The sequence below is a fragment of the Mustela putorius genome, unplaced genomic scaffold (genome assembly GCF_011764305.1).
Source record: "Mustela putorius furo isolate JIRA1106 unplaced genomic scaffold, ASM1176430v1.1 tig00003942_pilon_pilon_pilon, whole genome shotgun sequence".
Taxonomy (NCBI): domain Eukaryota; kingdom Metazoa; phylum Chordata; class Mammalia; order Carnivora; family Mustelidae; genus Mustela; species Mustela putorius.
The window spans coordinates 14,503,255-14,530,077 of NW_025422087.1; the positions used below are offsets into that span (position 1 = coordinate 14,503,255).

At 43.2% G+C, this 26,823-nt stretch overlaps 1 protein-coding gene across 10 annotated transcripts in view; it reads right to left on the reverse strand.

Moving 5' to 3' along the window:
* ENAH (ENAH actin regulator) overlaps positions 1-26,823 on the reverse strand; it is a 130,873-nt gene that overhangs the window by 19,856 nt on the left and 84,194 nt on the right. For 4 of the 10 annotated variants that reach the window (XM_045069755.1, XM_045069754.1, XM_045069757.1 and 1 more), the window contains exons 4-7: positions 18,975-19,031; positions 14,604-14,615; positions 14,106-14,190; positions 469-773 (exon numbers count right to left, since the gene is read on the reverse strand). In XM_045069755.1, the coding sequence (XP_044925690.1) occupies positions 469-773; positions 14,106-14,190; positions 14,604-14,615; positions 18,975-19,031 (459 nt within the window). The remainder of the gene's footprint in view (positions 1-468; positions 774-14,105; positions 14,191-14,603; positions 14,616-18,974; positions 19,032-26,823) is intronic. The other 6 variants (XM_045069761.1, XM_045069760.1, XM_045069758.1 and 3 more) reach the window with 3 other exon arrangements.

Consider the following 26,823-nt stretch of genomic DNA (forward strand, 5'->3'; position numbering starts at 1 on the left):
TTCTCTTAACCCTTACGTCTTTCAATAAACTCCATCGGATTCAGACATTTTCACTAAAATTTTGCAATATTAGGACATCCATAAACTACTAGTCAGTTTTAGAGAGGGTATTTTCCTCCTTCGACAAGTCTAAGTGCCATCAAGCACATTTCTTGAATCCTATAGGATTCAGGACAGTTGAGGCAACCTCAAAAGGGAAAGAGATTCCTAGTTCACGCAATATAAAACGTTTCCCATGAAAAACACACTTGCACTTTACAGCCAATTTACCGTCAGTCAGAAGAATTAGAAAGCCGGACTACAAAGAGCTTTCCTAAGTCTCCAAGCAATAAGTGCCATACAGAGAGGACTAAGAAAGTGGTAAAGTAGCAAGTGCTGCACGTTTTGCCCTGTCCACCCTCCCTGCACCTGGCGCCCCACACCTGGTGCACCCCGCATCCTCGCGGCAGAGCCCAGTGCACTTCTTACCGGCGGCCGACAGCCTGCGCTCGCGCTCCCACTCCAGCTGCTCCCGCTCCAGCTGCTCCTGCCGCTCCCGCTGCTCCCGCTCACGCTCCCGCTGCTCCTGCCGCTCCCGCTGCTCCTGGCGCTCCTGGCGCTCCCGCTGCTCTCTCTCGCGGTCGATCCGCTCCAGCCGCTCCCGCTCCAGCCGGTCCTGCCGCTCGCGCTCCCGCTGCTCCCGCTCCAGCTGCTCCTGCTCTAGCCGCTCGCGCTCCGCCCGCTCCACGCGCTCGCGCTCCAGCTCCTTTTGTCGCTGCTGCTCTTGCAGCTGCCTGAAATGTAAAAATTTTAACGATCAGAAATATGCAACAATGGCTACTTCTCACTGACAGCACCCACTCATCCAGATGAAGCTCTGCGCGCCTTAGTTCTGGGGCAGATACCAATTGGAGCCTCCGATCAGCCAACACCCACCGGTGAAGAGATGGCACCAGTCAAGCAGCCAGCGTTCCAGACAGGAAAACGACTTGGCCAGATCAGCCACACATGACACCAGCGTCTCACTCTAGTCTGCACTGTTCATGAATGAAGTACTACAAATAAATGACCTCCTGCTACTGAATGTTCACTGTACAAGGAACACTTCCCTTCAGCAAACACAACAGCTGGCTGCAGCCGCAGCTCCGTGGCAGTTGGCTTCCTTTACTTTTGTGCCTTGCCCCTACAGCTTTGGAAGGACCGCCACCAGCAGGGTGGCTAGGGCTGAAATGGCACCATGTCTCAAGATCTGGATACATGGCTCCAAACTGTTTGGGAATGGTGACGGGGCCCACAAGCAGCCCGAGAGATGAGAGCTCCCTTTCTCCTCTCCAACACTGAACACCATCACCGTTTTTACCGGCGGCCAAGAGGCTTGCTCCCACGGACAGCCCACACCCTGCCCTTCCAGAGCACAGCATCTGACCCACGGCTGGACACGCGCTCAGACTGGCTTGCTCCCGGCTCCCGGGAGATTTCAGATTCTATGCTCATGTGAATAGCTCCTTTCTCTATTAAAGATAATAACCCTTTGTCACAAACGCTGGTCGTATGTATTTTCAACTACTATTATTGCTTTTTAGATGCCTTTGATTTTTAAACTTTCATTTAAAACTACAATGTATTAACTTTGTTAAAGTCGTGATCTGGCTTGTAACTTTTCCACTGAGAGTCTAATGCTGGTATTCCTTTATGTGATCTGCCTTTGCAATCTTGGCCCCTTCTCACAAGGTTATATAATTACATGTTTTTACAACAAAACTCTTAGTTCCTATGAAATTCTTCTTGGGTTTGGGATGTGTAATACTGAGCTACATCACAGCACCATTTAGCTGCTCGTGGTCCTGATTTGGGATGCCAACTTCATGTGTATTCACTGTTTCTGAAATTCCAGCATGTTCGGGTTGGTGGATCTGTGTGGTATAGCACCAGTTCCTTGATACTCTGACATCTGAGATAAACACCTAGTAGGGTGCAACCATCCTTATCACTCCTTTTTGAGTTTTTCTAGATGATTTTCAGACACTCAGCTTCTTCTGGGTACATATCGGAATCACTTTGTTAAATTTATGCCTTCTACCAAGACCTATCCTTCTCAATTCTATTAAAGCTTTATTAAATTTGAAGATCAATGAGAAAAACATTCATGTATCTTAATCTCCTTCTCTAAGAATGTACGGAATGTCTCAGTATTTGCGCAATTAAATTAAAAATCTTTCACTCTAGGACTTCACTCCTTCACTTCTAGGACTTATGCTAAAACGGGAGGCCCAAGGTTTATGGCTCTGAAACATACAGTTTAGTTTCAACTTCCATATGTATAGGTAACAGAGCAAGCAAATGTCTCCAAGTATCCATCCCGACCTCAACAATAGTCTTGGTATAAAAGTTAACTCTCACCGAAATAAAAAATAGCCCCATCTTACATATATTTCATAGCATTGTAGGTATGATTAAATGAAGCTCTTTAAAAAGTTCCTGGGGCATAAAAACACTCAATAAATGTGAGCTACAATGGGGAATTTCACATGTGGACTTCTCTCGGACTGGCTAATAGACTGTAGGGTTTGTAGTAGAGGCACAGCTAAGTGACAGAGTGTGGATGCCAGCCTTTGTCCCTCCCAGCACTACCAGGAAACCATTTTTTCTCCAGAAATCTCTCCCCATCATGTCTCCTAAACTAACTATAAAAAGGAAAGAGGCCACTTGACAAGTGAGCCAATCACACTTGTCTCAGAAAAGCAGGAAGGCTCGCTCTGGGTCTATCCCTGTACATAACAGTACCTGCATGGTGTGTGTGGGGGGGGAGCCCAACGGTGGCACTCTGTGTGTGTGGTCGCTGCGTCAAGACACTGGCCACAAAATTCTAAGGCAGACCTTTAGGGTGCGGTACTGACTTTGTGATCCTGGCGGACAGAGCACTGGCTGCCACAGTTTCTGAGGGGTAACAACAATACTGCCGCAGGGGTGAAGGCAAAAAATTCAGAATATTCACAAGGATGTTCTCAATAATAAATTAGAGAAGAGTTGGTTCTTCTTCTAATGACCTCTAAATAAAGGAACTCAGCTGGGACTTATATTTAAAACACACCATATGTGTCAAAAAATATGAGCACACACTATACATGTGATACTCTAAGCAAGCTACTGGGAAAGCAGAAGGGAAAGATACACCCGTACTTTCTAATTAGAACGCACCTGTGTACAGAAGCTAGGGAAACTGTTTAGCTTCAGAGTACGGCAGCTCACCAAGAAATCTAGGACGAAATTACACAAATTCCTAGGCCCTTTTCTGTTCCCATGCCATCTCTTTCATTTTATTCTTTTCAACACAATACAGGTACATAAAGCTTCTTAACAAAAACTAACAGTTCATTGCTCCAACCTTCCCACCCATTTCCAATTACTGTCAATTCTTTTGGGACATTTCTTTGAACTGCAGACACTGCCTATGGATAACTCCTCTGGCTCCCTCATCACACCCAAGTCTCTCCCAGCACAATCACAGGAGAACACACCTTCCTGGTGAAATTGATATTCAGAATCTACGTTATTAAGACAGCTACACCGTACAGTATCCTAAGACTACACTACATTACTCTTCTTTATTTATTTTAAGTCATCTCCACACCCAGTGTGGGGCCTGAGCTCAGGCCCCTGAGGATCAAAAGTCACAAGTTCTTCCAACTGAGCCAGTCCAGTGCCCCATGCTGCATTTTCTACTGACATTCTTTGGTTTGGTTTGTTGTGTTGTTTTGTTCTTTTTACCTCACAGGAAACGGCCACTTCTCCAAGTCACACACGCTTTTATCACAAAAATAAACTTAAGCCACACACAGGAAGCCAGATCTCAAAGAATTACTGCATGGCGGCATTTACAGCCGGGATTCCTGATTTAGGAGGATTATTCCACACGTCAGGAGGTCATATTTATTCAAGGGTTTTCAGTCTTTCAAGATCAAGAACCTCTACTGATACAGGAAAGGAGAATGGTGCCAGAGAGATTCCCCAAGCTCATGGGTAGTGAGTGGAACAGGCAATTCATAGAGCTGCAAGAGATTTTCTTAATTTGAAGGGGAAAAAAAGGAGGTGATGAAACTCCCCGGTAATTTTTAGCCTGCTCCCTGAAGGGATGCACATCTAAATATATTTCCCAAAGTGGTGTGTCAGAAAGAAAATCTCAGGCTTACAAATCTTTAGCAGCATGAATAATTCCCACCTTAAATGGATGATATATAATTCATGTTTTGACCTCTAAAGCAGGACATCTGTATTATCTTTTTAAGGGAACAGTTTCCAAGTTTATAAACCCTGCTTCGCTTAGAAGCATCACTGCCGACTCACAGACCGGGAACACATGTGACTCTTCTTCCCAGAGCTACATCTACAACCGTTCTTTACTCACTGTCACAACCACTAGAAGACTTCCTCACAATACAAGGGCTTGAATTCTGAACTATGCAAGAATTCTGCCAGACTAACTCTTAAGATAGGATATGCGTTTTACATCAACTTGGAAGTTTCTGAGAAAATATGCAATTTTTCAAAGACAATTATAGGGCAAATGACCAATATTATAGCCACCAAGAGCATTTAAAAAATCATCAGAAATCGTTCCTCCCACCACCAAAATACCTATTTCCTTGAAAGAGCCATCCCCAAATGTAAAGAGATTCCCAAAGCACTAGCCAATGATGAAGTTAATAGCTTTTTCTTAAATATATTCAGACACAGATTTAGTTTATGTTTACTCAAAGACTTTATTTTAAAAGCAAGCAAAATCTAATTAAAGTTTAAAAATAAATTTAATACGGCCTTACCTATGCGGAAGAGTGTTAGGTAGGTCAAGAATCATTTAAACTTTGACACAATGAAGTAGAGGAGAGCAGACCTGGCAAACAACCTGAGCTGGTAACATTTAGTAACACTACAATGTTCCTGACATTTGTCAGAAAAAATTACATAACTACATTCTGATCACATCATGTGGATATCTCACTTCTCTATTAGCAAACCAATGGAAAGTGGACAAAACAAAACAAGACCATCAAGACATCACGCTGCGGGCCGTACTTACAGGAGGAGGCGGTCGACACTCGGCCCATCCTGCCTGTGAAGGCCGACTCGGGGGCTGTACACCCTCATTGCTGCCTGCTGCCTGGTGCCGGGACAACTAGTCCCCTTTTATAACTTTCAGGTAGCAGTGCTGATCTGCTAACTATTTATAGACATTAACTAAATTGAGTTCTATGTTGAGGCTAAACACAGGACTGAGTCATGTTTCTTTAATACGTTTTTCATCACAGTCAAAGAAGCCAAATATTAGTAATATGAGTAGACACCAAAAGCTGATATTAACAAATGAAACAAAAATGAGTAGAAAACTAAACCATACTAACATCATGGCACGACAGGAAAGGTACGGGACTGATTAACACGCAAAGTCAACATTTGTTTCTTCAACTTGAACTCACTCTTGCTGAAGTAAAAATAATGAAATGTATAAAATACACGCACAGCAGGATGACAAAGTTTGTAACAAAACAAGAATCCTTTCCTGGGGAGGGACCCTCCCTGCTCCTGATCTCTCTCTCCAGAAGCAACTACTTTCAATCTGGTACTGAGCTTGTGTTTCTGAACACCATGGTGTGCTCAAAGCGGCTCCTTCTTAGCCCCCAGACTGCCGTCCTCCCGCACGAAGGAGGGCATTCCCACCCCTCTGACCCTCAAAACCTCTCTCTCCTCATTCTTCTGACCAAACCACACTGTCACTTCGGATACCCTCATCAGTCACTTACATTATTCATGGCTGGTCAATTTACTTTTCAGAGCCATTCTTCCTTGTTCTGGTGTTAAAAATCACTATTTTTTTCACTGATTCTTTTTCCTTACACTATCCCTGCTTCACCCCAGACTCTCCAAAAGAACGATGAAGCCTCTTGAGGTAGAGCCTGCCCCCACTGCTCTCTCCAGCTTCTGGTGATGGCTGCTATTTCTCGCTGCTTGGTTTCCAGATCCATCGCTGGAGTCTCTACCTCCAGCCTAGGATCTTCTCCCCGTGCCGGTCTCCGCCTTCATGGGGCCATCCTGCTTCTGTATTTTTCTCCTCTTCTTAGGACATGTCCTACTGGATTAAGAGGGCCCACCTACTCCAGTATGACCTCATCTTAACTATCTCCACAAAGGGTCACATTCTGAGATACTGGGGATTAGGACATATCTTTCTTGGGGGAAACAATTCAATCCGTAACATCCCTCACCAATACTATTTTGGAAATTAGAAAGTGGATGGCCATTTCGTATCTGTCATGTTACATAACCGATGGTCTTCAAAGCTCAGCTGACTTTCCTAGACAAACCAGGTTCTAAATATTGTTTAAACTAAATGTTGTTTAAACTTTTCTTTAGTAATTAATTTCCTTTTTGGAACTATTTCAGAAGCCTCGAGAAAACAACTTAAAGAGTAAGAATTCTTACTTATTAAATAAAATAATCCATTAATAATTTATGATTCTGAACAAAAATCCTACAAGCTTGTTAGGTGTACCCAACATACACATGCCTGAGAAGCACATTACTCCTATCATTCTCTCCCTACCCATCACTCACTGTTTGATCACCAAGTACAAACCACTTGCCTGACTTCAAAAATCAATTCCTAATACCCCTCAAAACAGCTGACCTAAAAGAAATACATAGTATACTAAAAACAGAACTACCCAAATCTGACAGGTGAATATTAAGATGGAAATGAATCTCCATTTTCATTGCGTTTTTCAGTAATGGTATAGAAAAGAATCAGTTAGGGAGCCAAAGTTAATAAGGTCCCAAAATAAAAGTTGGTCAAGGGTACTGTATCATGCCTCTGAAAATAAAACCAACACAAGAAAATTTATTTCTGTATAAATAACCACAGGAAATAAGTTTTAGAAATAGAATTTATATTGGAAACCCAACTTCTGAGCAGACCACACGGTGTATCCCACCACCACCATGTCTCCTCAGCTGCGGACGATGGTCCCACAGCAACACACTGCTGCAGAGACGAAGGCCAATGCTAAGCCTGTGTGTGAACACATACTCTAAAGTACCTTCTTCCAAGTACAGTTTCACCAGGGGCAAAAACAGATCCTGTGGGATGTAGGCCAAAGGAAATGGCATATACCTTTCTCATAATTTGAGAATACTGAAGTGCCTTTTTATTATACGACAAATTCAGGAGAAAAACACTTTACAAGCTGGATACAACCTACTTGTCCAACAGTTCCGTCAGTCCCGTGTCACAGGGCTTTCTGCATCCCCATGCCCCTGCGCATCTGCTCTGTCTACCTGGAATGTTCCTCCCTTCGAGGACCTCAAGTTCCTACTCCGCTTCCTCTTCAAGGCATGGCTCCAAGCAAATCTCCTCAAGGAGGCCTCCCAGCATCTCCCAAATAGCACAGACAGAAAAGTCTAAGCAGCATGAAAGTGGGGCATATTGTCTTATTTAACAGTCCCCCAAGCCGTACACACACATATATTTTCTGCCTCTCATACCTAACACCTACAGATACATGAATTCAGTACCAGAAGCTTCTTGGCTTTTTCTCAGACACTTTATTCAGGTCTCTACTCTCAAGTAGCCTAGAATGTCGCTGCGGAGGTGAGGCTCGGCTGTATGAATACATGGTAAAATATAAGAGAGTGTGTGATGAAGCCAGTAAGGGTTCAGAAAAGCCACTGGTACACCTGGAGAAGAATCTACAGACAACAACACAGTCAGAAGAAGAAAACGCTGGTGAGACAGTCTGGAGAGAGGAGACAGATGCGCAGGGCGGATCCTCAAACATCAGGCCAAACGGTGAAGCTAGATGTAAGCAAGGCCGGCCCTCGGGAGTGCCAAGGATGAAGCGACACAGCAAGACTGTCTCAACTCATATTCAAGTCTCCCCGCACTCCAAGATTCTACTGAAATTCCAGAAAGTTTTATCTGTCCATAAACAAACTCATGATGAAGTAGAATACCAAGGGGTCATCAGCAGACCAACTCTATCATCAAGGTCATGAAAGCAGGAATGGCAGAGAGGAGTATGAGCCTAGACCTCTCTCCTCAGTTTCCATAGAAAGGTATATCCAAGCGCTCATTCAACCTCTTTACGTGGATGTCCAACGAATACCTCACTCTCATGTTCTCGAAGTTTACCTCTGGTACCTCCCAACGAAACCTGCTCCGCTCACAGTATTCTGCATCTCAGTTAAGCACAATTCCATCCTTCCCACTTATTTAGGTTAAAAGCCACAACTTCCCCTCCTCTCATACCACATACACGCCCCCCAGAAAGTGCCAGAATCTGCCTTCTCACCACCTCTGTAACTTGGCGGAAGCCACCATGACATGCCGCCTAGTTTCCGTTCACAGTCTCCCTGGTTTTCCCACTGGGCTGCGCTCACCTTCTCCATCTGTGCTTCTCCGCAGGCTGGTGTCAACAGAGCAGCCAGACTGGCGGTTTCTACGGTAAGCCAAATCGTTTCTATCAAAGCCATTCAGGGGAGCTGGCTGCGCATCCAACTCTTGATCTCAACTCAGGTCATGATTTCAGGATCCTGGGATTGAGCTCCATGTCCACGCTCTGCAGAGAGTCTGCCTGAGATTCTCCCTCTGCCTCTGCCCCTCCCCCCATTCTCTCCGAAACAAACTCTTAAAAAAAAAAATTCAGGGGCGCCTGGGTGGCTCAGTCGGTTAAGCATCTGCCTTTGGCTTAGGTCATGATCTCAGGGTCCTGGGACTGAGCCCCACATCGGGCTCCCTGCTCAGCAGAGGGTCTGCTTCTCTCTCTCTTTCCGACCCTCCTCCCTGCTTGTTTGTTCTTATGCATGCTCTCTCTCTCTCTCAATAAATAAGTAATGAAAAAAGTCCATGGTCCCACTTTCTCTCAGAACAAAAGCTACCTTCCCTGCAATCACTGGCCAGGTCCCGCACAACAGGACTCTCCGTTAGCGTCACATTCTCCTGGCATTCTCCCCCTTCTATTCTTGCTCTCTCTGCCCAGGCCACCGTGGCCTCTTCATTTGTCCTCGTGTACAGACACACACACACTCTCTCCTGCCCCAAGGCCTCTGCACTGGCTGTTCCCTCTGCACGCAAAGCACTTCACCCAGACACCTACTTGGCTGGCTCCTTCCTTGTGTCTCGGTAAGACCCACCCTGACCAGCCTATCTAAAATTATAACCGGTCTTCCCTTGCCCCTCTGCCACACACACTCCCTTCTGCTCCGCTGGGTCTCCCCCGAGAGCACTAGTCACCTTCTGCTATGTCTACCGTTTACTGTCAAATGGGGTAATAAGGCTGTTTACGCCCCGACGCCACTACCTGCCCCATTGTGTCGTTAAGCATGGGGAACAAACAATGCCTGGCACCCCTCCTCGCCACGCTGCAGAAAGGAGGCAACCACAAGCAGCACATACACAGAGAGTGGCTATGGTGCATGCAACAAGAGGAACCTGGGAGACACTCCCCGTGAGGCCAGTGGACACAGAGGATGGCAGAGGGGGACATGGCCATGATCAGGCTGACTCAGAAACTCGCGCCTTGTCTGAAGAACAGCGGCATCCACCACTCCCTCCTCCCCAGCCTCAGGTCGGTGGACAGGGTGACATTTGCCACAGAAGACTGTTCCCTAAACTGGACATGCGGCCTCGGGTGAGCCAGGGCTCCTCAGCACCTGTGGGGCCCACCCTCATACCCTAAAGGAGAGCCTGCCAGTCTACAAGCTCCACCCGCTGCCACAGACCTCCTAGAAGCCCTCCAGGTCAGGGAGGTATGGGCCAACCAGAGACCTAACTTCCATGATGCAAGAGGAAAGCCAAGCCAAGGACTGAGGCCAGTCCATCTCATCTGTTTAAAAAGAAACACCACTCAAGATGACCAGGTATTTGAATAAAACCAGTAAAACAAACCAACTCTGCAGGAAGGAGAAGATTCAAGCAAAGGAAGAGAAATAGGAGAGGCTTAAGATATAATCATGAATTTGGAAAAGGCTGTCAAAAAGGGAATAATTACAAAATACAAAAAACTCCTGGAAATTAAGAATCATCTTTTGATAGACAAACAACTACTACTACGTTATCCCCATTGGGTGGCCGTGAGCCATGCATGTGGCTCCTGAGCATTTACCATGTGGCCTGTATGGACAGAAATCCATAGTAAGTGTAAAACACACACCAAATTTTAAAGACTCAGTATGAAAAATACAATGTAAAATACCTTAGCAACTTTTATACAAATTTCATATTGAAATGATAGTACTTTAAATGGACTGGGTTAAATAAAATCTATTTTTAAAATTAATTTCACCTTTTTTTTTTTTAAACTTTTGCTAATATGGCCACGAGAAAAATTTTTTAATTACATATATGGCCCATATTCTATTTCTACTAGAAAGTGCTGGTCTAGACTATACCGTTAAAAATATCACCAAGAATACAGAACAAAAAAAAAGAAGGAAAAAACTGAGAAAAGAGAAGTATCATGACAAAATAATCCAGAAGGACCAGAATTGACTAGCAGGAGTTCACAAAAAAGAGAGCAGAGAAAACAGAAGAAATGTTTAAATGGGTGTGAGTCTTCAAATGCAAGAGGTCCAGTAAGTACAGACCTAAAGGAAAAAAATGATGAAAAAGAAACCACAGAAACCAAAAACTTCAGCTAGTGACATATTCCTGAAAACCCAGATTACCATGGTTGACAGGTTTAAAGGGATTCCAGAAAGGGGTGGGTGGGGGGAAGATCACCTGTGACATACAGACAGAGTTAACAACAGATGTAGGAAGACTGCAAATCTCTAAACTGTGAAGTGAGAAAACCAGGGGGTGGGATGGAAGCGCGGGGACAGGGGTGTCACAGAGCAAGGAGCCCAGAGACAGCTCAAGTGAAGAGGCAGGTTCAGTGTGAATGAGAAACCAGCAGCAGAACTGAAACCAACAGCTAATGGAAGCCGGCCAGGGAGGCGGAGAAGTCATACTTCCTAGTGCAGGGGTTGGGGGGGGCGCGGTAAGAAGCCCCCAGCCATCACATGACCATCAAGAACTAGAAACAGAAACATATTATTTTCATGCTATGGGAGAAGCCATCAGAAGTACTAAACGTAGAAACGGTTAGGTGTGAAATTCATTCTGGGGGTTGATATGAAGGGAAGGGCATGACTGCATGGCAGGTGACCTCTCCCCATCTCACACCCTCTGGTGCCACATGGGAGTGTACCACGTGCAAACAACTTTTGAAGAATTAATCTGAAAGAAATAACGTGGGAATAGCTGAAAGGGGTCTGGGTTAAGGACCAGAAAACCAACTAGAAAACACCAGCAGTACACAGAAGAACAAATCCTGGAAAAGTTATTAGTCCTGACAGTGTCAGCAGATCCAACAGGCTGTTAGAGAAAGAAGTCAAAAGGTACACTGGGACAGGGATGGTCAATGAAGAGCATTACAGGCCTCCTGCACAGAAAGCTTGGGAGGAAAACGGAAGAGAAAAAGCATGCACACGAAGAGTAAAATCCTGCGGGCTTACACTGCAGTATTAGTGGGACACCCAAATGCATGAGCTCCACGACAGGACTTCTCACAGCTGATCACCTGGTGGAACTGAGAGGGTCTCTGACCCTCTGAAATGACACACAAATGCATCTCTACATGCATATTAGAAGGGTGGGAGGTGAGGGGAAGAGGGCACGTGTCCACTGCTATCACCCAGTTCTCGAAAGGATCCACGAATGGCTCCATTTCGTGAAAAATACCACATGAATCTGAGGTGCAGGATTACAGCTGTCCCTGTGGAAGCCACCAGCATAAGACGGTTAAGAAGAAATGACACTATGCAATCCTACCATCAGTCTATCAAGGCAGACCATGAACAGAGGGAGCATGAGGACAGCTCGTGCACGCACACATGGAAGAAGCTGGAGGGGCCTACGGGACAGGACGCGAGAAGCAAGAGAGTCTGAAGGATCGAAAGGAAGAAAGCAAAGAGACAGACATGCATGAGCAGAAATCTCAACCAGAAACAAGTCAATGCTGGAAGTAGCATTTCCAGGAGATTTGAGCAGACACGAAACAGATCCACCAGGTAAAACAGGAAGTTGGTGGAGGCGAGAGAAGGGACAGAGATGAAAATTAACACTGACAGAGAAAGACAGTGGTATCTGATAGGTTTCCCTGAAAGAAAGAAGAGGGGTGCCTGGCCGGCTCAGTTGGTGCAGCAGGTGACTCTTGATCTCAGGCTCATGAGCTCAAGCCCCACACTGGATACAGTTTACTAAAAAGTAAAAAAATCTTTAAAATTATTTTAAAAATGAAAAAATTTTAAAAATAAAAGAAAGAAGATTCCATGTGGCTATGGACAGAAAATAATTTTAAAATGTATATCCATTTTTCAGAATTTTGGATTTCACTCTTCAAAACAACTGAGCTCAAGTCTTGAACTAAACAAGTAACATAAACACCATCCAATTTTTCAAGCCCTGCAGTAGCCTTCTGCACACAGGCAGACAAGCCTCAAGTCCTGGGGAGTGCCACAGGGCCAGCCAGCACTCGGACAGGACCAAATCAGACACAGGGCACAGCAGTTTCACAGCGGTAGGTAAAAATTCACTCAATATTCACTTCTACTGAAACTGCAGGTTGCTAGTTCTGAATGACATCCGTGCAGTGGATCCCTCATTGGAGACCCTTACGAAGCAGGCAGCACCCTCCACTGGCTCCAACCTCTGTTCTGTGTTGTCCCCACCCAGCAACTGTCCCTGGGGGCCCCTTGCTTGCCAAGCCATGATGTAGCTTTCTACAAATGGTATTCCTGATAATACCATGATCTTTTTTTTAAAAGATTTATCCATTCATTTGAGAGAGAGAATGCGAGGATGAGCAGGGGCAGAGGTGGAGGAGATGCTCCAAGCGTGTAGCCTGACCTGGGGCTTGATGTCACAACTCTGGAGATCACACAACCTGAGCCGAAACCAAGAGTCAGATGCTCAACGGACTGAGCCACCCAGGAACCCATGATCATTTTGTTATTAATCACTTTTCTGTGGGGGAGGGGCAACAGAACCATTACAATTTCTAACTCTTGCAATTGTTCTGGTATGTTTAAAACACTCAATATAGAACTGAGATTCTATCTTTTAAACTTCCCTTACTTCTACAAAAATTTTATTTGCATGTTATAATAGCATCACTCAAAAGAGTTGCATAGATTTTCATCAAATTTGGGGGCTATTTCTGGAGCGACTGAACTGAATATAAAAGGCTGTGACAAAAACAAAATTCATTTTGGGAGGCCTTCCCCAAGAGCTAAGCAGTTACACCCAGTAGAGAACATAGTAGAGATCCATCTTTCTGTCTGTCAGGGGAACATGACACATGTATCAAAACAACATGGAGAATCTGAAGAGCGTTTCAAATGTGAGATCCAAATCCAAGGTCACAAGAAGAAATGCTGGCTTGGCATGGAACAAATGCTTATTAAATGGAAGAATCCATCCGTACAATGGTTATCAGCTCTCTAAAATAAAACAGGTGACCTATAGTGATAAAAAGCAATACCAACATCACCAAAAATTTTCATTTGTTTTAAAATGGGACACCTTGTTTAATTTTCATTACTGTATGTACCTGAATTTTATAAAACTATTTTGTTATGATTTTGGTAACTTCGAGTTCAGAGACTCTGCTAATTCAGAAACAACTATACCTGGATGAGGCAGTATTAGGCTTTCCAATGTATTTCTTTATAAAATGAACTGAAGCAATGAGATAATATTATTGACCTCGCCAAACCAGCAATTTAATCATAAATAGAATGAGTTTGTATTCCATTACTAAGCACTATGGTAATATCTCAAGACCAATGACTTCTATGAACAGCCAACAAGATTTCGACTTTCTAGTTAAATTAGTTATGTGAAAGCCATAATGACCATAGATCAATTTATAACCGCTATAAAAATAAGACTCTTTGAAGTGAAAGTCACTTTGTATGCTGCTAAGTGACTTTTAAACAGCTGACAAGACATAATCCACTTTCGATATCAGGATGCTCACAGGTCTTCTGCAGTAGAAAGAAAAACTGCAAAGAGCAACTTATAAAAAATTTACCTTCTTTGAATTTCCAATTCCTCTTGTGATGGGCCATTTTGAACTTGGGCAGGTAGTTGAGAATTTTGTCTAGGCAATGTTGGCCCTAAAAAGGAGGAAAACATTATAGATGAACATTATCTTTATAGTTAGCTGGATGGAAGAGATAAAATCATGAGAAGAATAACATAAAACCATCACATATTTACAAATGTATCTTCTTTTTTTGTTTAGCAAAATAAAATATAAGCTTTACATAACACACAGCAAATGAAAGACTGCAACATAATACTGTCATCATCTCCAGAAGGCTTACTTGAAACAAATGGAAAACATCAACGATAAAGGAAAAATAAACATTTATATATGAAGAGCTTGAGGAAAACAAGTGTTCAATGAGCATCTGAATAGGCACCTGAGCTGGACGTTTCTAGGACAATGAGACATTCTCTTTGGGGTACTTATTCATGAAGTGGAGAGGGAGAACTTAAATGAAAAAATCAGAATTCAAAAACTCACCTAAATAGAACACTGGAAATGAAAAACAGGAGAGAGAGAGCATGAGAACCTTATTACTAAGATGAAGAACGCTAATGCATTTAACAAATTTGCCCAATTTAAGCTGCCATTTTTATTTAACGGGTTGGCATTTCCAGCACTGGTGAAAACAAACATTTGCTAAACTTCTATATATAATTAACCTATTTATCTGAATTTTTAATGTAACATAGATAATCTTAGTAACTTTTCATTTGGGGATAAAAAAAAACAAACAAACAAAACCCAAAATCAAAAACAAAACAAACCAAAAAACCCACCCAAAAGCCAAAAAGCTACGTTCAAACCAGCATGGTTCGGACACGAGAAACTAATGACCATCCATTCCCACATACCATGTGCAATGCAGACCCATTTTTACCATCTTATAACAAATGCCACTAAATATGGGACAATTTAATGTCACTGGATATAAAAATTAAATGTGTCATGAGAGAAATAAGTACTGGACCTAATACACAAAGCCTAGGGTTAAAACAGAACAATCTTGAAATCTAACCCAGCAAACAAACAGAATCTAGTAAACAAGTAAATCTAGAGTGCCAGCAAACGCCCCTAACAGATATTTTGACAGTGTTTTGTAGGCCGCTAGTACCAGAAACAAGTGCGAGAGAAATGCTTCTGTGTACTAACGTAAATTTTTGGTTAACTCTGTGCGGTGCTAGGGAAGTAAACCTTGCAGCTAGAAGGATGAGGTTCGGGCAATGTTGGTATAGTACTGGCATATCCCAAATGTGGAAAAACAGATAAGTGGATCTAAACTTACCTACTAATTTTTTTTTCTCATCTCTTTACCCATTTCTAGATGATTCATGTAATTTGTCCTCTAAAAGACAAGTTACATGACAATTGCAGTGATGTATTTCATTAGATTTCCTAAGTCTGCTATTTTGAAAACCACATAAAGGAAATATTAAAATATATTAATTCTAAGTCATCAGTAACAAGAACAAAAAAATCAAAAAGCGTTTTAAGTTAGTGTTAAACACACACTTAAATTTTTGCATAAATGAAAAACAGAACTTGTCTAGTAAACAGGCTAGAATTCTTTCCTTCTTTTGGAAATGAATATACTGATGTAAAAACAGACTGTCATATTAAGCCATAAATAATGTCTAATACTCTTAGAAGGAAAAGATGTCTTATCTCTTCCAGCAGAAGGGGGGACAAACAGAAGACTGGGAGTGGAGAGTAAACACGAAAAAATATAAACTAAACTATTTGGGGGAAGTATTTTTTTATATCCAAAGTTACATTTATCCAAAAATATTAAATGTGAGCACTTAGCCTGGGCAACTCATGAAACCAGTCTGGCTTAATTATTTTTTAAATTAGTATTTGTTATTTAAGTGAAAAGCTCATACTTCTCGAATAATTGAACAGCTGGATGCCATGGGGTCAGAGAGATTCATCCAGCACCCATCCCAAAAAAGGACACCGACATACTGCTCACATGTAGCACAGGCATTTGTGACCTCCACCATTGATACTGACAGATGAAATTCCCCACTATAAATCTACCAATTTAAGTTATAAGTCAAATACACAAATTCAAGAAAAGGGTGTCAAATTTTCAATTCAACCCTGATTTTGTTCAACAGATTAAAAATAACAAAAGTTTGAGCTAACTCAAAAAAAGTTTGAATGAGAAAAAAATTATCTTTTAAAAACAATTTACAGAAACTGTTCTGGATTTTTTTTTTTTTAAGTTAAAAACTTCACAAATTTGTTTTAAAAGGAGGTTTTAAAAATGTGGAAAGTATTCTCTGGCTGGTATCATTAGAAAATTAATTCACCACAAACGTATTCATGTAGCCGAAAGAGGAAAACGTTAAGGAAGACCCCTTAACGTGAGGGTAATTCTGATCCAAAAAAAGATCTTCCGAGTGTATTCTACATGGTTCTTTGTGGTAACGGGCAGCTTGTCTTTCCACACACATCCCCTCCCTGGTGTGCCAGAGAGGAGGGGCCTCCTCCTGGGGTCTTCTCGCACCTGTATTTAGTCTAGTTGTCTTGTCTGTTTCTTCACCATAAGTACTGCCAAGTCACAATAATGAGCACACTCAAACTCATGTGTATTTAAGAGAATGTAAATATACCGTAAGCACTGAAGAGAAGAGTTCAGGGTCACTTAACTCCAGGGACACAATCTCATGTTTCCTTCTGGTTGGTCCCACCCACAGGAGGGTCTGGACATGAAGCAACAACTAGGAGCAATCAAGGCTGCCAGCTGCCACCATGCTTTCTGGACTGAAACCACGACTTCACATCAGTCATAGATTCCTAAATGAGCATCTGTGTTCTCACAGAATGCAAAAAAAGGCACTTTCCTATCCGGTGGGCACAAGACAGTATTCTTATGAGCATCCTGTGGTTGCTGATGGTTCTCTTTTGGGAAAAAGGAGAAGAGACATGTGAGCCTGCCCCATCCCTACTGTGGTGTCATGAAGAATGGTAGCTAATTTTGAGGATTATTGTCTCTGTTTTATTACCAGAGCTGGAGACAAGGACTGATATTAATCTGTCCTGGCTAAAATTCATACAGCAGAGATGCGACTAATAAAGAAAATGTGTCCATGTCACTCATAGGTTCTCTATAAATGATGGAGAGCAGAATAGTGTGTCTCTCAAACCCAGGAATGAATGGCATTTCAGTCTTGACTTAATACTGAGTTTTGGCTAAAGCACACTGCACCTGCTGTCACATTTTAATTTCCACAAATCTGGTTTCACACTTAGGCACAGACTGCTTAAAAACACAGGACTAAAAGACCAGGAGGTGTTATTATACACAGTACAATCAAGTGTAAACTTAGCAATGTGGTAATTATATTATTGTACACAGTTAAATCAATTAAAGGTAATAATGGGGGGAAATCTGCTTTTTTTAAACACATTATTTTACAACTTAAAAATTCACCTTTATTAAGGGCAAATCAATCCTCTCTGCAATTGGGTAAATTGTATCTATTACTCTGCATATGGAACTCAACATAGTAAGTAGCAAAGTACAGAACATCAGAATGAACTAAAAAAAAGTCCTAATAACACCAATATGAATAATAACTCATGGCTAGTTCAAAAGGTGGCCTAGAAGAACCCCCAGGAGGAGGCCGAGAGAAGCATCGCTTAGAGTCACTGATTAAACCCTGGGAACCAGGGAGTTAGGAAGACCAGGAGCACAGGCTCACTGATGGGACCGTGTCGCCCTGAGCAAGCCGAAAATGGAACTTTAGGTGATTAAGAAATACACCAGAGTTTTTATTTTTGGAAATTTTATAACACATGCTTCTTTGCCTCAACCAGCAGTACATAAATTTTTAAATTCTAAAGAATTAGGTAAAGAAACAATATGAGAAATACTGAAGAATCACATCAAAAACTTGAGTCACGTGGATAAAGTACACATACACAGCTGAACTGTTTATATAAAATTTTAGCAATATTAATACTTTATAATTATATGTCTCATAGAACAACTGGGCCAGTCAAGGTATACAGGAGTAAAAAAAGATCTATGTATTAGGAGTCAAAAAAAAAAAAGAAAAAAGAAAAAAAAGTTCTAACACTTATAAGTCATTTTTTGAACTGTATAACTTTCCAAACAGAAGGTTTTAGAATCAAATAAGGATAAAAACAATTCAGAGGAAGGTGTGTGTGTTTGTGTGTGTGTTCATGTGTGTGTGCACACGCACACAGCTCTATCCTCGTATAAGGGCAGGAGCACGCACCTAACTGTGACTCGGGGCCGCTAAGGGACGTCTCCGGCTCATGCATGCGAACACCACATAGGTGTGCACAGGAGTGCAAGAGCACTCTATGAGCCCAAGCTCACGCCTCACCTACTTAGCAGGAAGAAGGCAGTCACTGAGGAGCTGGAAGCAGCAGTGGCTTCCACCCGCCTCAAGACGTGCCTACAGCTTCACTCCGGTGGAGCAAACGCTCGCTTCGGATAAGACACATTCACAGTCCTCGACACATACTGAGGTGCATGGATTCTGTCCCTTCAGTTATAAATTAAAAGACTGCCTCAAACAAAATAGTTGAAAACAAAAATGAACAAACAAAAACCCCTCTTGCTCCCGTGGCAAGAACTGCGGAAGAACTCACTGGAAGACCCTCACCCTGACTACGTCCTAAGAAGCCAACTCAAAAGCTGCCCGAATCACTACGTGAACCACGACAGATAGAGAGCACGACATAAAACGGGAGCTTGCTGGATACCCCGAATACCACAAGCCAGACTATGGCCTACGGAAACAAAAGTTATGGAAATGTGCAAGTAGTATGTACCACAGCTTGAAAAAGGAATGTAAACATAATGTTGCTTACCACAGAAAATACATCGCAAATTAGTGCTGTCCTGGGTAGCAGCAACCTTGCTCTGGGCTGCAACAGACACCTGGTGTTAGAAGCTTCAAAGGACAACGGGGCCGTCTGAAGAACTTCACACAAACTAAAAGGTGCTTTCAATGGTTCAAAATGTTTTTATACATACGTCCTATCTAGATCCTCATTCTGGAAGCTCTGTAATTTAATAAAAACGTATCTTCTTTAATATAAACTTTAAAAAAGAATTTTTATGTGTAATCTTATTTGTGGAAAAACCCTGTAAGAAGCCCCAGACCAAATGACGCACTTCTACCTTCTTTCTGGAGTTAGACAATCAGAGAGTGCAATCAATGACTTAATTTCACAGTATCTACCCTCTTGAGCATTTAGAAGACTTTGCAGCTGAAAAAAATTCAGGGAAGACACTTAAAATTAACTTAACCCAAGAGAATTCATTTCTAGTAGTTGGACAAAAGTTGTTTTAAATAGCCTGTAGCAATTAAAGTGTTTTATAGTCATTGATGTAAATAAGAGTATCTTCATTGCACTCTGAAAAAACATCAAAACTATTCACTGTTTCACCAAGCCATATTTAATGATTCCTTTTTTCCGCCCAATATGTTTATATACTTGACAAAATATCTTACTAAATACACGTGGCCACTTCAAATAGCCATTTATTATTTAGGCTACCTACATTAAAATTTACCCTAAGTATTAATGAAGTAAATTCTCTTTAACAGAAAAAAACTCAGTGAGAAGATGGTGCTAATTTATGAAAAGGAGAAGGGCTTATATAAAATCAAGGTGACACTCAAAATTGGGATGGGAAAAACAAAATTAAAAATTTTCTTATTATTACATTAGTGACATTTATAACTTTGTATCAATAATTTTCTATAAAATTTCAAAGAAATTTTTTTCAGTGTAGGAAAGATTTTCTTTTTCCCTCAGTATTAGCCAAAAAACAATGAACAGATTAAAATATACTGACTCAAGAAAGACTGCATAAAGGCAAACAAGACAGACAGTATTTTAGATTCCCCAAACTGTGTTCTTTAAATAATACAATTTATGCTAACTAAAAAAGTTTACATAGAATCAGAACCAAACCAATTTAAAGACCATACATCTGAAAATGGCAATAAATCTTAAATAATCAGAATTTTAAAAATCATTTATAGATTTAATATCATCCAATTAAGTTTAAACCTTGCTTTAAAAATATTACATACAGCAGATATTTTCAAACACAAAATAAATAGGATCAAGAAATGTCACCTTTGCTAAGTACTTTCAACAACCCTGTCTATTATTATTATTATTATTATTAAAGCCGCATGCACAACATTCACTGTAATGACAGGAGAGAGACCACAGGCATGCATGTAACATGTCTACCAAGTCAATCACATCATTTCAAAGGAGACAAACAATTTAGGAAATTTTCTATAGTTATATTTTAAGTTTAAACTTTAAAAGAATCTGTCTTACCAATGTCTGCAAATGACTACTCCTGTAAAGCCTTCATCAATAAATATGCCTGATCTTCAGGTTTTACCCTTCTGTTCCTTTAATTCATGTTTAAAGGGAAAAAGAGTAAGGAAAATATAAAAACTTACAAGAAAGCCCTGAGACAGGATCTCGCCTCGGACAGCAAAGCGCCTGCCAGACTGCGCTGCCAATCACACTGGCTCAGCCATCTGACCGCTGTCGGAATGCGAGGAGCCCATGCAGACCTCGTGAGACCCCCAACTTGCCACCAGAAACTCCCACTCTTGTCTCCGTTTACGCCTGCTAAGCACCACTCCCGCACTCGGTATCTTAAGGCATCTGTCTACGGACTTCCACTGCTCGCCACCGCATCAAATACTGCTCTCCGTCCTACCGCAGGGGGCACTTCCTGCCAGATGCTGATGCCACTCTGTCCAGGCTCAGCTGGGGGGTGGGGGAGGGTGGGCAGTGCAAGAAGTGGCAGTCACGGCCCCGACCAGGCGGACGCAGGAATGGGATGCCTGCGGCAGGCTAATGGTCAGCGCCAGTGCCGGTGCTCCGCACACCCACAGAGACCCCGTTTCTCCAAGTCAGCCACAGGACTCATCAGGCTCGGCGCTCAGACGAGCACGGGCCCTGAAGGAAAGTATGCACCAAGGAGGTTATGATGCGCCAAACCCACAAGATGTAGCATCTGTCCTGGACTTCCAGAGTATCAGCCGCTCTCCCCGAGACAGTCCTGTCAGGGGGTGCCCACCACTCCCCTCTGGGGTTTGGTCTAAATGGCAAGAAGGAAGCAGCCTGGGTGAAGTGGCAGCGGCAACCGCGCCAGGCTGTTTGCATCTTATCAGTACGACATGCTCCTGCCAGAGAGAATCACAACGGCAGACCCTAGGCTACAGTCCCCGACGCAGCTGGTGATGGGGCTATTACCCCTCTCGGCCTTTTTTCTGAGTGGTCAATGAGATGATGCTTTCTTAAAGCTGGTTTTTATTTCACTTTGCTCTCTAGAAAGCTGTCTGTTGAGGGGGCACGTCCATCACCAGCTTCCAAATGAGCAGCATTCGTGCTCTGACCATCAGTAAAGCCCCCAGGTGTGACCCTCGTGACCGCGCCGTTCTACGACTTATGTTTTAAAAGGGAAAAAAAGCAAATGTGTGTGTGTGTGTGCGCGCACGCTAAGGTGTCAAGAACAAAACAGAGGAAGACACTGCAGTGGTGTGGCTGCCTGCAATGAAAAACAAAACCAAAACCAAACAAAATCGGGCAGCGCGGGCATGCCAGTGGTGCAGCCACTGCTGCGAAACAGGATGGAGGTTCCTCAAAACTTAAAAAAACAGAGCTACCCCACCATCCAGCAATTGTGCTTCAGGGCATATATCTGAAGGAAATGAAAACAAGACACCCAAGAAACACCCACACCCCTATGTCTGCTGCAGCCTCAGTCGCAACAGTCAGGACGCTGCAAAAACCTACTATCCATCCACGGATGAACGGATCAAGAGGATGCAGTGTGTGAGATATTCTATTCTGGAACCTTACAGAATACACACAAGGGTGTATCACTCAGCAGTAAGAAAGAAGGAAATCCTGTCACTTGCGCGAACATAGATGGACCCTACAGGCATCACGCTAAGCGGAATGAGCCAGACAAAGAAAGACAAAGACTGCATGGCATCACTGGTGTGTGGACTTGAACAAACAAACAAACTTACAGAAACAGCAGAAAAGTGGCTGCCAGGGCCTGTGGGGAAAAGGGAGGTAAACAGAGGTTGGTAAAAAGGTACAAACTTTGAGACATAAGATGCATAAAGACCAAAGCTCGAATACACACATGGTGACTGTGGTTGACAGCACTGCACGGTGTAATTGAAATGTGCAGACGCACCCACAACACACACACACACACACACAGGTGAAGATGATAGATGTGTTAACTGGATGGGAAGGATCCTTCCACAGTATATGCTGTATCGGGTCATCATGACATGTGCTTTAAATATCTTACAATTTTGTTCGTCAATTATACATCCGTAAAGCTGAAAAAAAGGCACATACATATATATATGTGAGTCTCATTCTGCAGGACCCCGTGTCAGCAGACACAAGAATCACAACAAAGACCAAACTGTGTTCAGAGTAATGGTGTTAAAAAGGGCATTTTAACACATTTTCAAAAAATGTTCATATTTTCTTTTAAAATACATGCAGGTTTTTTAAAAGATTTTATTTATTTATTTGACAGACAGAGATCACAAGTCGGCAGAGAAGCAGGCAGAGAGAAGAGGAAGCAGGCTCCCTGCCGAGCAGAGAGCCCAACATGGGGCTCGATCCCAGGATCCTGGGATCATGACCTGAGCTGAAGGCAGAGGCTTTAACCCCCTGAGCCACGAGGCGCCCCCATGCAGTTTTTAATAAAAGAAAATCTTTATATATCTCAGGAGTGTCATGGATCTCTAGCAACATATGAAAAAATGCCAACATACAAACTTCTCTCTTGTGTCGTCATGCCAAGTCTCAGGGAAACTGTACAGGTGATGGGGTTCCCCTGCCCCTTTGATTCTTGAATCCTTCCCCAACTTATGGCCTCAAGAAACATTGTATTCCTTTCTCAGCAAGTGCAAGATGGCTGCTGACAGCTGACAGACTGCGGAGAATTCCTTACAGGCTTGAACTGCGATAGTCCCGACGTGTCCCCAGCCCACACCTGTTCTAACATCATTTATCTTCGGCTGTGGAATCAACGACTCTGCCCCCAGCTAAAGAAATCGTCAGAGTCAACCAGAGTGTACCAGCTGCCACATCCCGACCGACACTCATGAAGGGGAGACTGACCCACGTCCCATGCTTACTTCCCTGCAGGGCCCCTCGGCCACCACGGGAACCAGGATGCACATGCGCAGTCTGGCAGCAGCTACTTTAACGAGCAGGATCTGCTTATTGCCGGAGCCCGTGCTCTATTCAGTGACACAAACTAGAAATCCAGGGCCCTGCTCACCCCTTCCTGTCCCCTCAAAATCCCTCTCTCCGAACAGCCTCCACTGCTCCGTGACCTCTTGTCCAGACAGGGGTTTGCAGAGGGATGCACTTACCCCAGAATGCTGACCACACACAGGCATGGGAAAGAAAACACCAGCACTTCTATTTCTGTTCATTTTTGTCTCATGCCTTTTTTTCCTTAGGTTTCATAATATATGCAGAATGTCAACACCCAAGTACACACACTTAACACCAGACACACATACAAGCAGGGATCAGCTCCAACACTCGCGGACCGCTAGCCCTGACTGTGGCGGCAGCATCGCCTCACAAAGCTGCCCGTTCTGATCTTGGTACGACCCCCTTCCCCTCAGCAGCCAGTGAACCAGATGAACTTGCCTCCCTCCATAAAACGTCTTCAATTGCTTCGCACTGGTCTTCAGCTAAACCTCAAACTCCAGGGCCCTCTCTCTGTGATGTGACCACTGCCTCTGCCATCCAGTTCATGCTGTCTCCCCAGGCTTCAGGCATGCCAGTCTTCCCACCTTCCCGATAGGCTTGCCCACAGCGCCTCCCTCTGCCTGCCCCCTCCCCGACCCCCTTCCCCGAATCCTTTCCCCTGCCCGTGCCCGTGCCTGTGCCCATGCCCTCCTGCCCACAGTTGTCTTTCCCTGGGTGGTGGGAAGATTTCCTTCCGCAGTAACTAGAACTTGCTGATAGTCTACACTCAATGTGAGTTCCCATCAGGCCCCTACAATGAGGACAATCATTACCCCCCTTCACTAGGAGTTTTTTTTCCCTACTTCAAGTTTTAGCAACCATATTCTCCTGTTAGCCACTTCAAAAAATCTGAAAGGATATAATAAGCATAAATTAGGTAATTATCAAATTATCTAAGAAACTTGAAGAATCTGTCTGAGGACTTAGGAGAGAGGTTTGAGTACAATATTATAATTAGGCAAAGTGGTCCAAACTTCTACTTGGGCAAGAGACAGACCAAACAGGCCCACAACAGCCCACAACACTGGAGACCAACTGGGGGAGAACAACCAAGGCACCCAGTTCAGCGCGGAAGGCTGACTGAGGCACCGGCAGGAACACAAGGACACCTCAGATCATTTCTCAGAAAACTCATACCACTTCACTCCCTTATCCACATGGAAGGAACAGAAACAGTGTAACCAAGAGAAGTGTTTGCACTCTCACCATAAAACAGAGGCTTTCAAAGACCCTGTCTCTTCATTCGTACTTCTACAAAACAAAAAGAATTAAGAGAATCAAAAAAGGTATCAGGCTTTCAAGTGAATGCTCCTGGATGTGGGAAAAAATGAAGGCAGGGCAGCCGTGGGCAGGGGAAACCAAGCCTAGGACACAAGATGATATGGTCAGAGATTTTGCGAACCCGGTCAAGGGCTTCCTCTGTTTGCATTCAGCTTGGCACACACTTCTTCTGCAATTCACCACGGTTTAAGAGGTTGAGTTTTTTTTTTTTTTTTAACTAAAGAATCTGCAGAAAGCTTTCTGCTTTGCTTTTAAGCTCTTTATTTTAAAAAAAATGCTAAGATTCGGTCATTGTATTCACCATACATCACGGCCCAACAACTTTAAAATAAGAAAGCCAACTACCGAAATGTGAGAGTCTCACTGGCAAATGTGTGACAGCACACCTAGACATGTGACATACGCTTTTTATTACGCTGGACTTCTCACACTGCCATGCGTGACCCACGCTACAAGACAGCTGGAACCATGAACACATCACGCTGAACAAAAGCTGGTCACAAAAGAGCACGTATCATCTGGTTCGACGTACAGGGAACGTCCAGAATAAGCGAGTCTCCAGAGAGCAACTCCGTGGTCGCCAGGAACAGGGAGGGGTGGTGGCGGCGGATCCAAGCTGGGGGACTGCTTTCCTGTGTGACTGAACTGTCTAAGGCTGCCGGCGGGGACAGCTGCTCAACCCGGTGAAAGCACCGACCACTGGGCCGTAAGCCTCACACAGGGAAACGCTGTGCAAAAGCTCCAGAAAGCTGTAAAGGAAAAATACAGTGCCATGGTGGCTTTGTGTTCTTTATCTCAAAATTGTTTTTAACACAAACTTGAAAAGTGTTTTGACCCCTATCACCTTTCCCTTATGGAAAATATAAAAGGTGATTATGTCTGGGTGGTAGGATTTTGGTTTTTTTCTTTCTTCTTTATGTTTCTCTGCACTGCTTAAATTCTTAAAATAAGCACACAACTTTTTAATCATAAAAAACAAAACAAAACAAAACAAACCATTTATCTTCCCCTGAAAAACAAAATTTGTGGAAATCAGAGTTCCATTAGCAAAAGCTCTGGCCAGCTGAGGGCCCTCCTGACTCTGGCCTTAGATCAAAGAAAAGGACACAAATGATGAAGGAAGGGACCCGAACAATGACACCAGGGTGACCCCAAGGGTATGGATGGGCTACAAGGCTAGGATGCCATTTCCAAACTCAAGAGCTGGTGTGTGAAGGTCCGTGGCAGGGCCCCTGCCAGCAGGAATCAACAATGAAGGGGTTTCTTAGGTGGTGCCTCTGAATACCCATGCGCTCGTCGGGATGGTTCATCCCAGTGACACCAGGACAGCGGGCTCCCTGTCCATGGGGCCCAGTGCCTGGCTCTCATCTCTGCACAGGAAATCCAGCTACCCCAGCATGGAGACCAGGAAGCAACTTCTACCAACTTCTACATCAGGCAATTAATACTTGGAACGAAGGTACACAAAATTTACTTTTTGAAACTCAAAAAAAGGTAAAGTCTTATTAAAAGGATAGTTTGGTTAAATACATAAAACACAAAATAAGCTGGGTTTGTTCACGTGGTGCAGGGTCTACCGCTGGGGCTGCTGGAGGGGGTAAGGGGGTGGGAGGACAGAGGCAGAGGGAGAAGCAGGCTTCAGGTCGAGCAGAGAGCCCGATGTGGGACTCGATCTCAGGACCTAGAGATCATGACCTGAGCTGAAGGCAGAGCCTCAAATGACTGAGCCACCCAAGCACCCCATTACTCTCTAAATAAACTGTCTCACGAATAAATAGCGGTTAGCAGGCCATAAACTCGGCTGCCTATTCAAACGTGATGGTTTGTGATGGTAATGAAGCATTGGTTTATTTACTCAAATAACACTAAAAACGGGGATCGTTTATGTTATAAAACTTATAAAAATTAAGGAAACTTTAAATTATGAGTGTCACAGGTTTCCACTCTTAATAAAGTGTTAATAAAGTACTTTTTCAGGAAAACTGTACACTAAATACTTACCTTTTAAATTTTATATATACACACACACATATATATATATATATATATATATATATATTTTAAAGATTCTATTCATTTATCTGACAGAGATCAC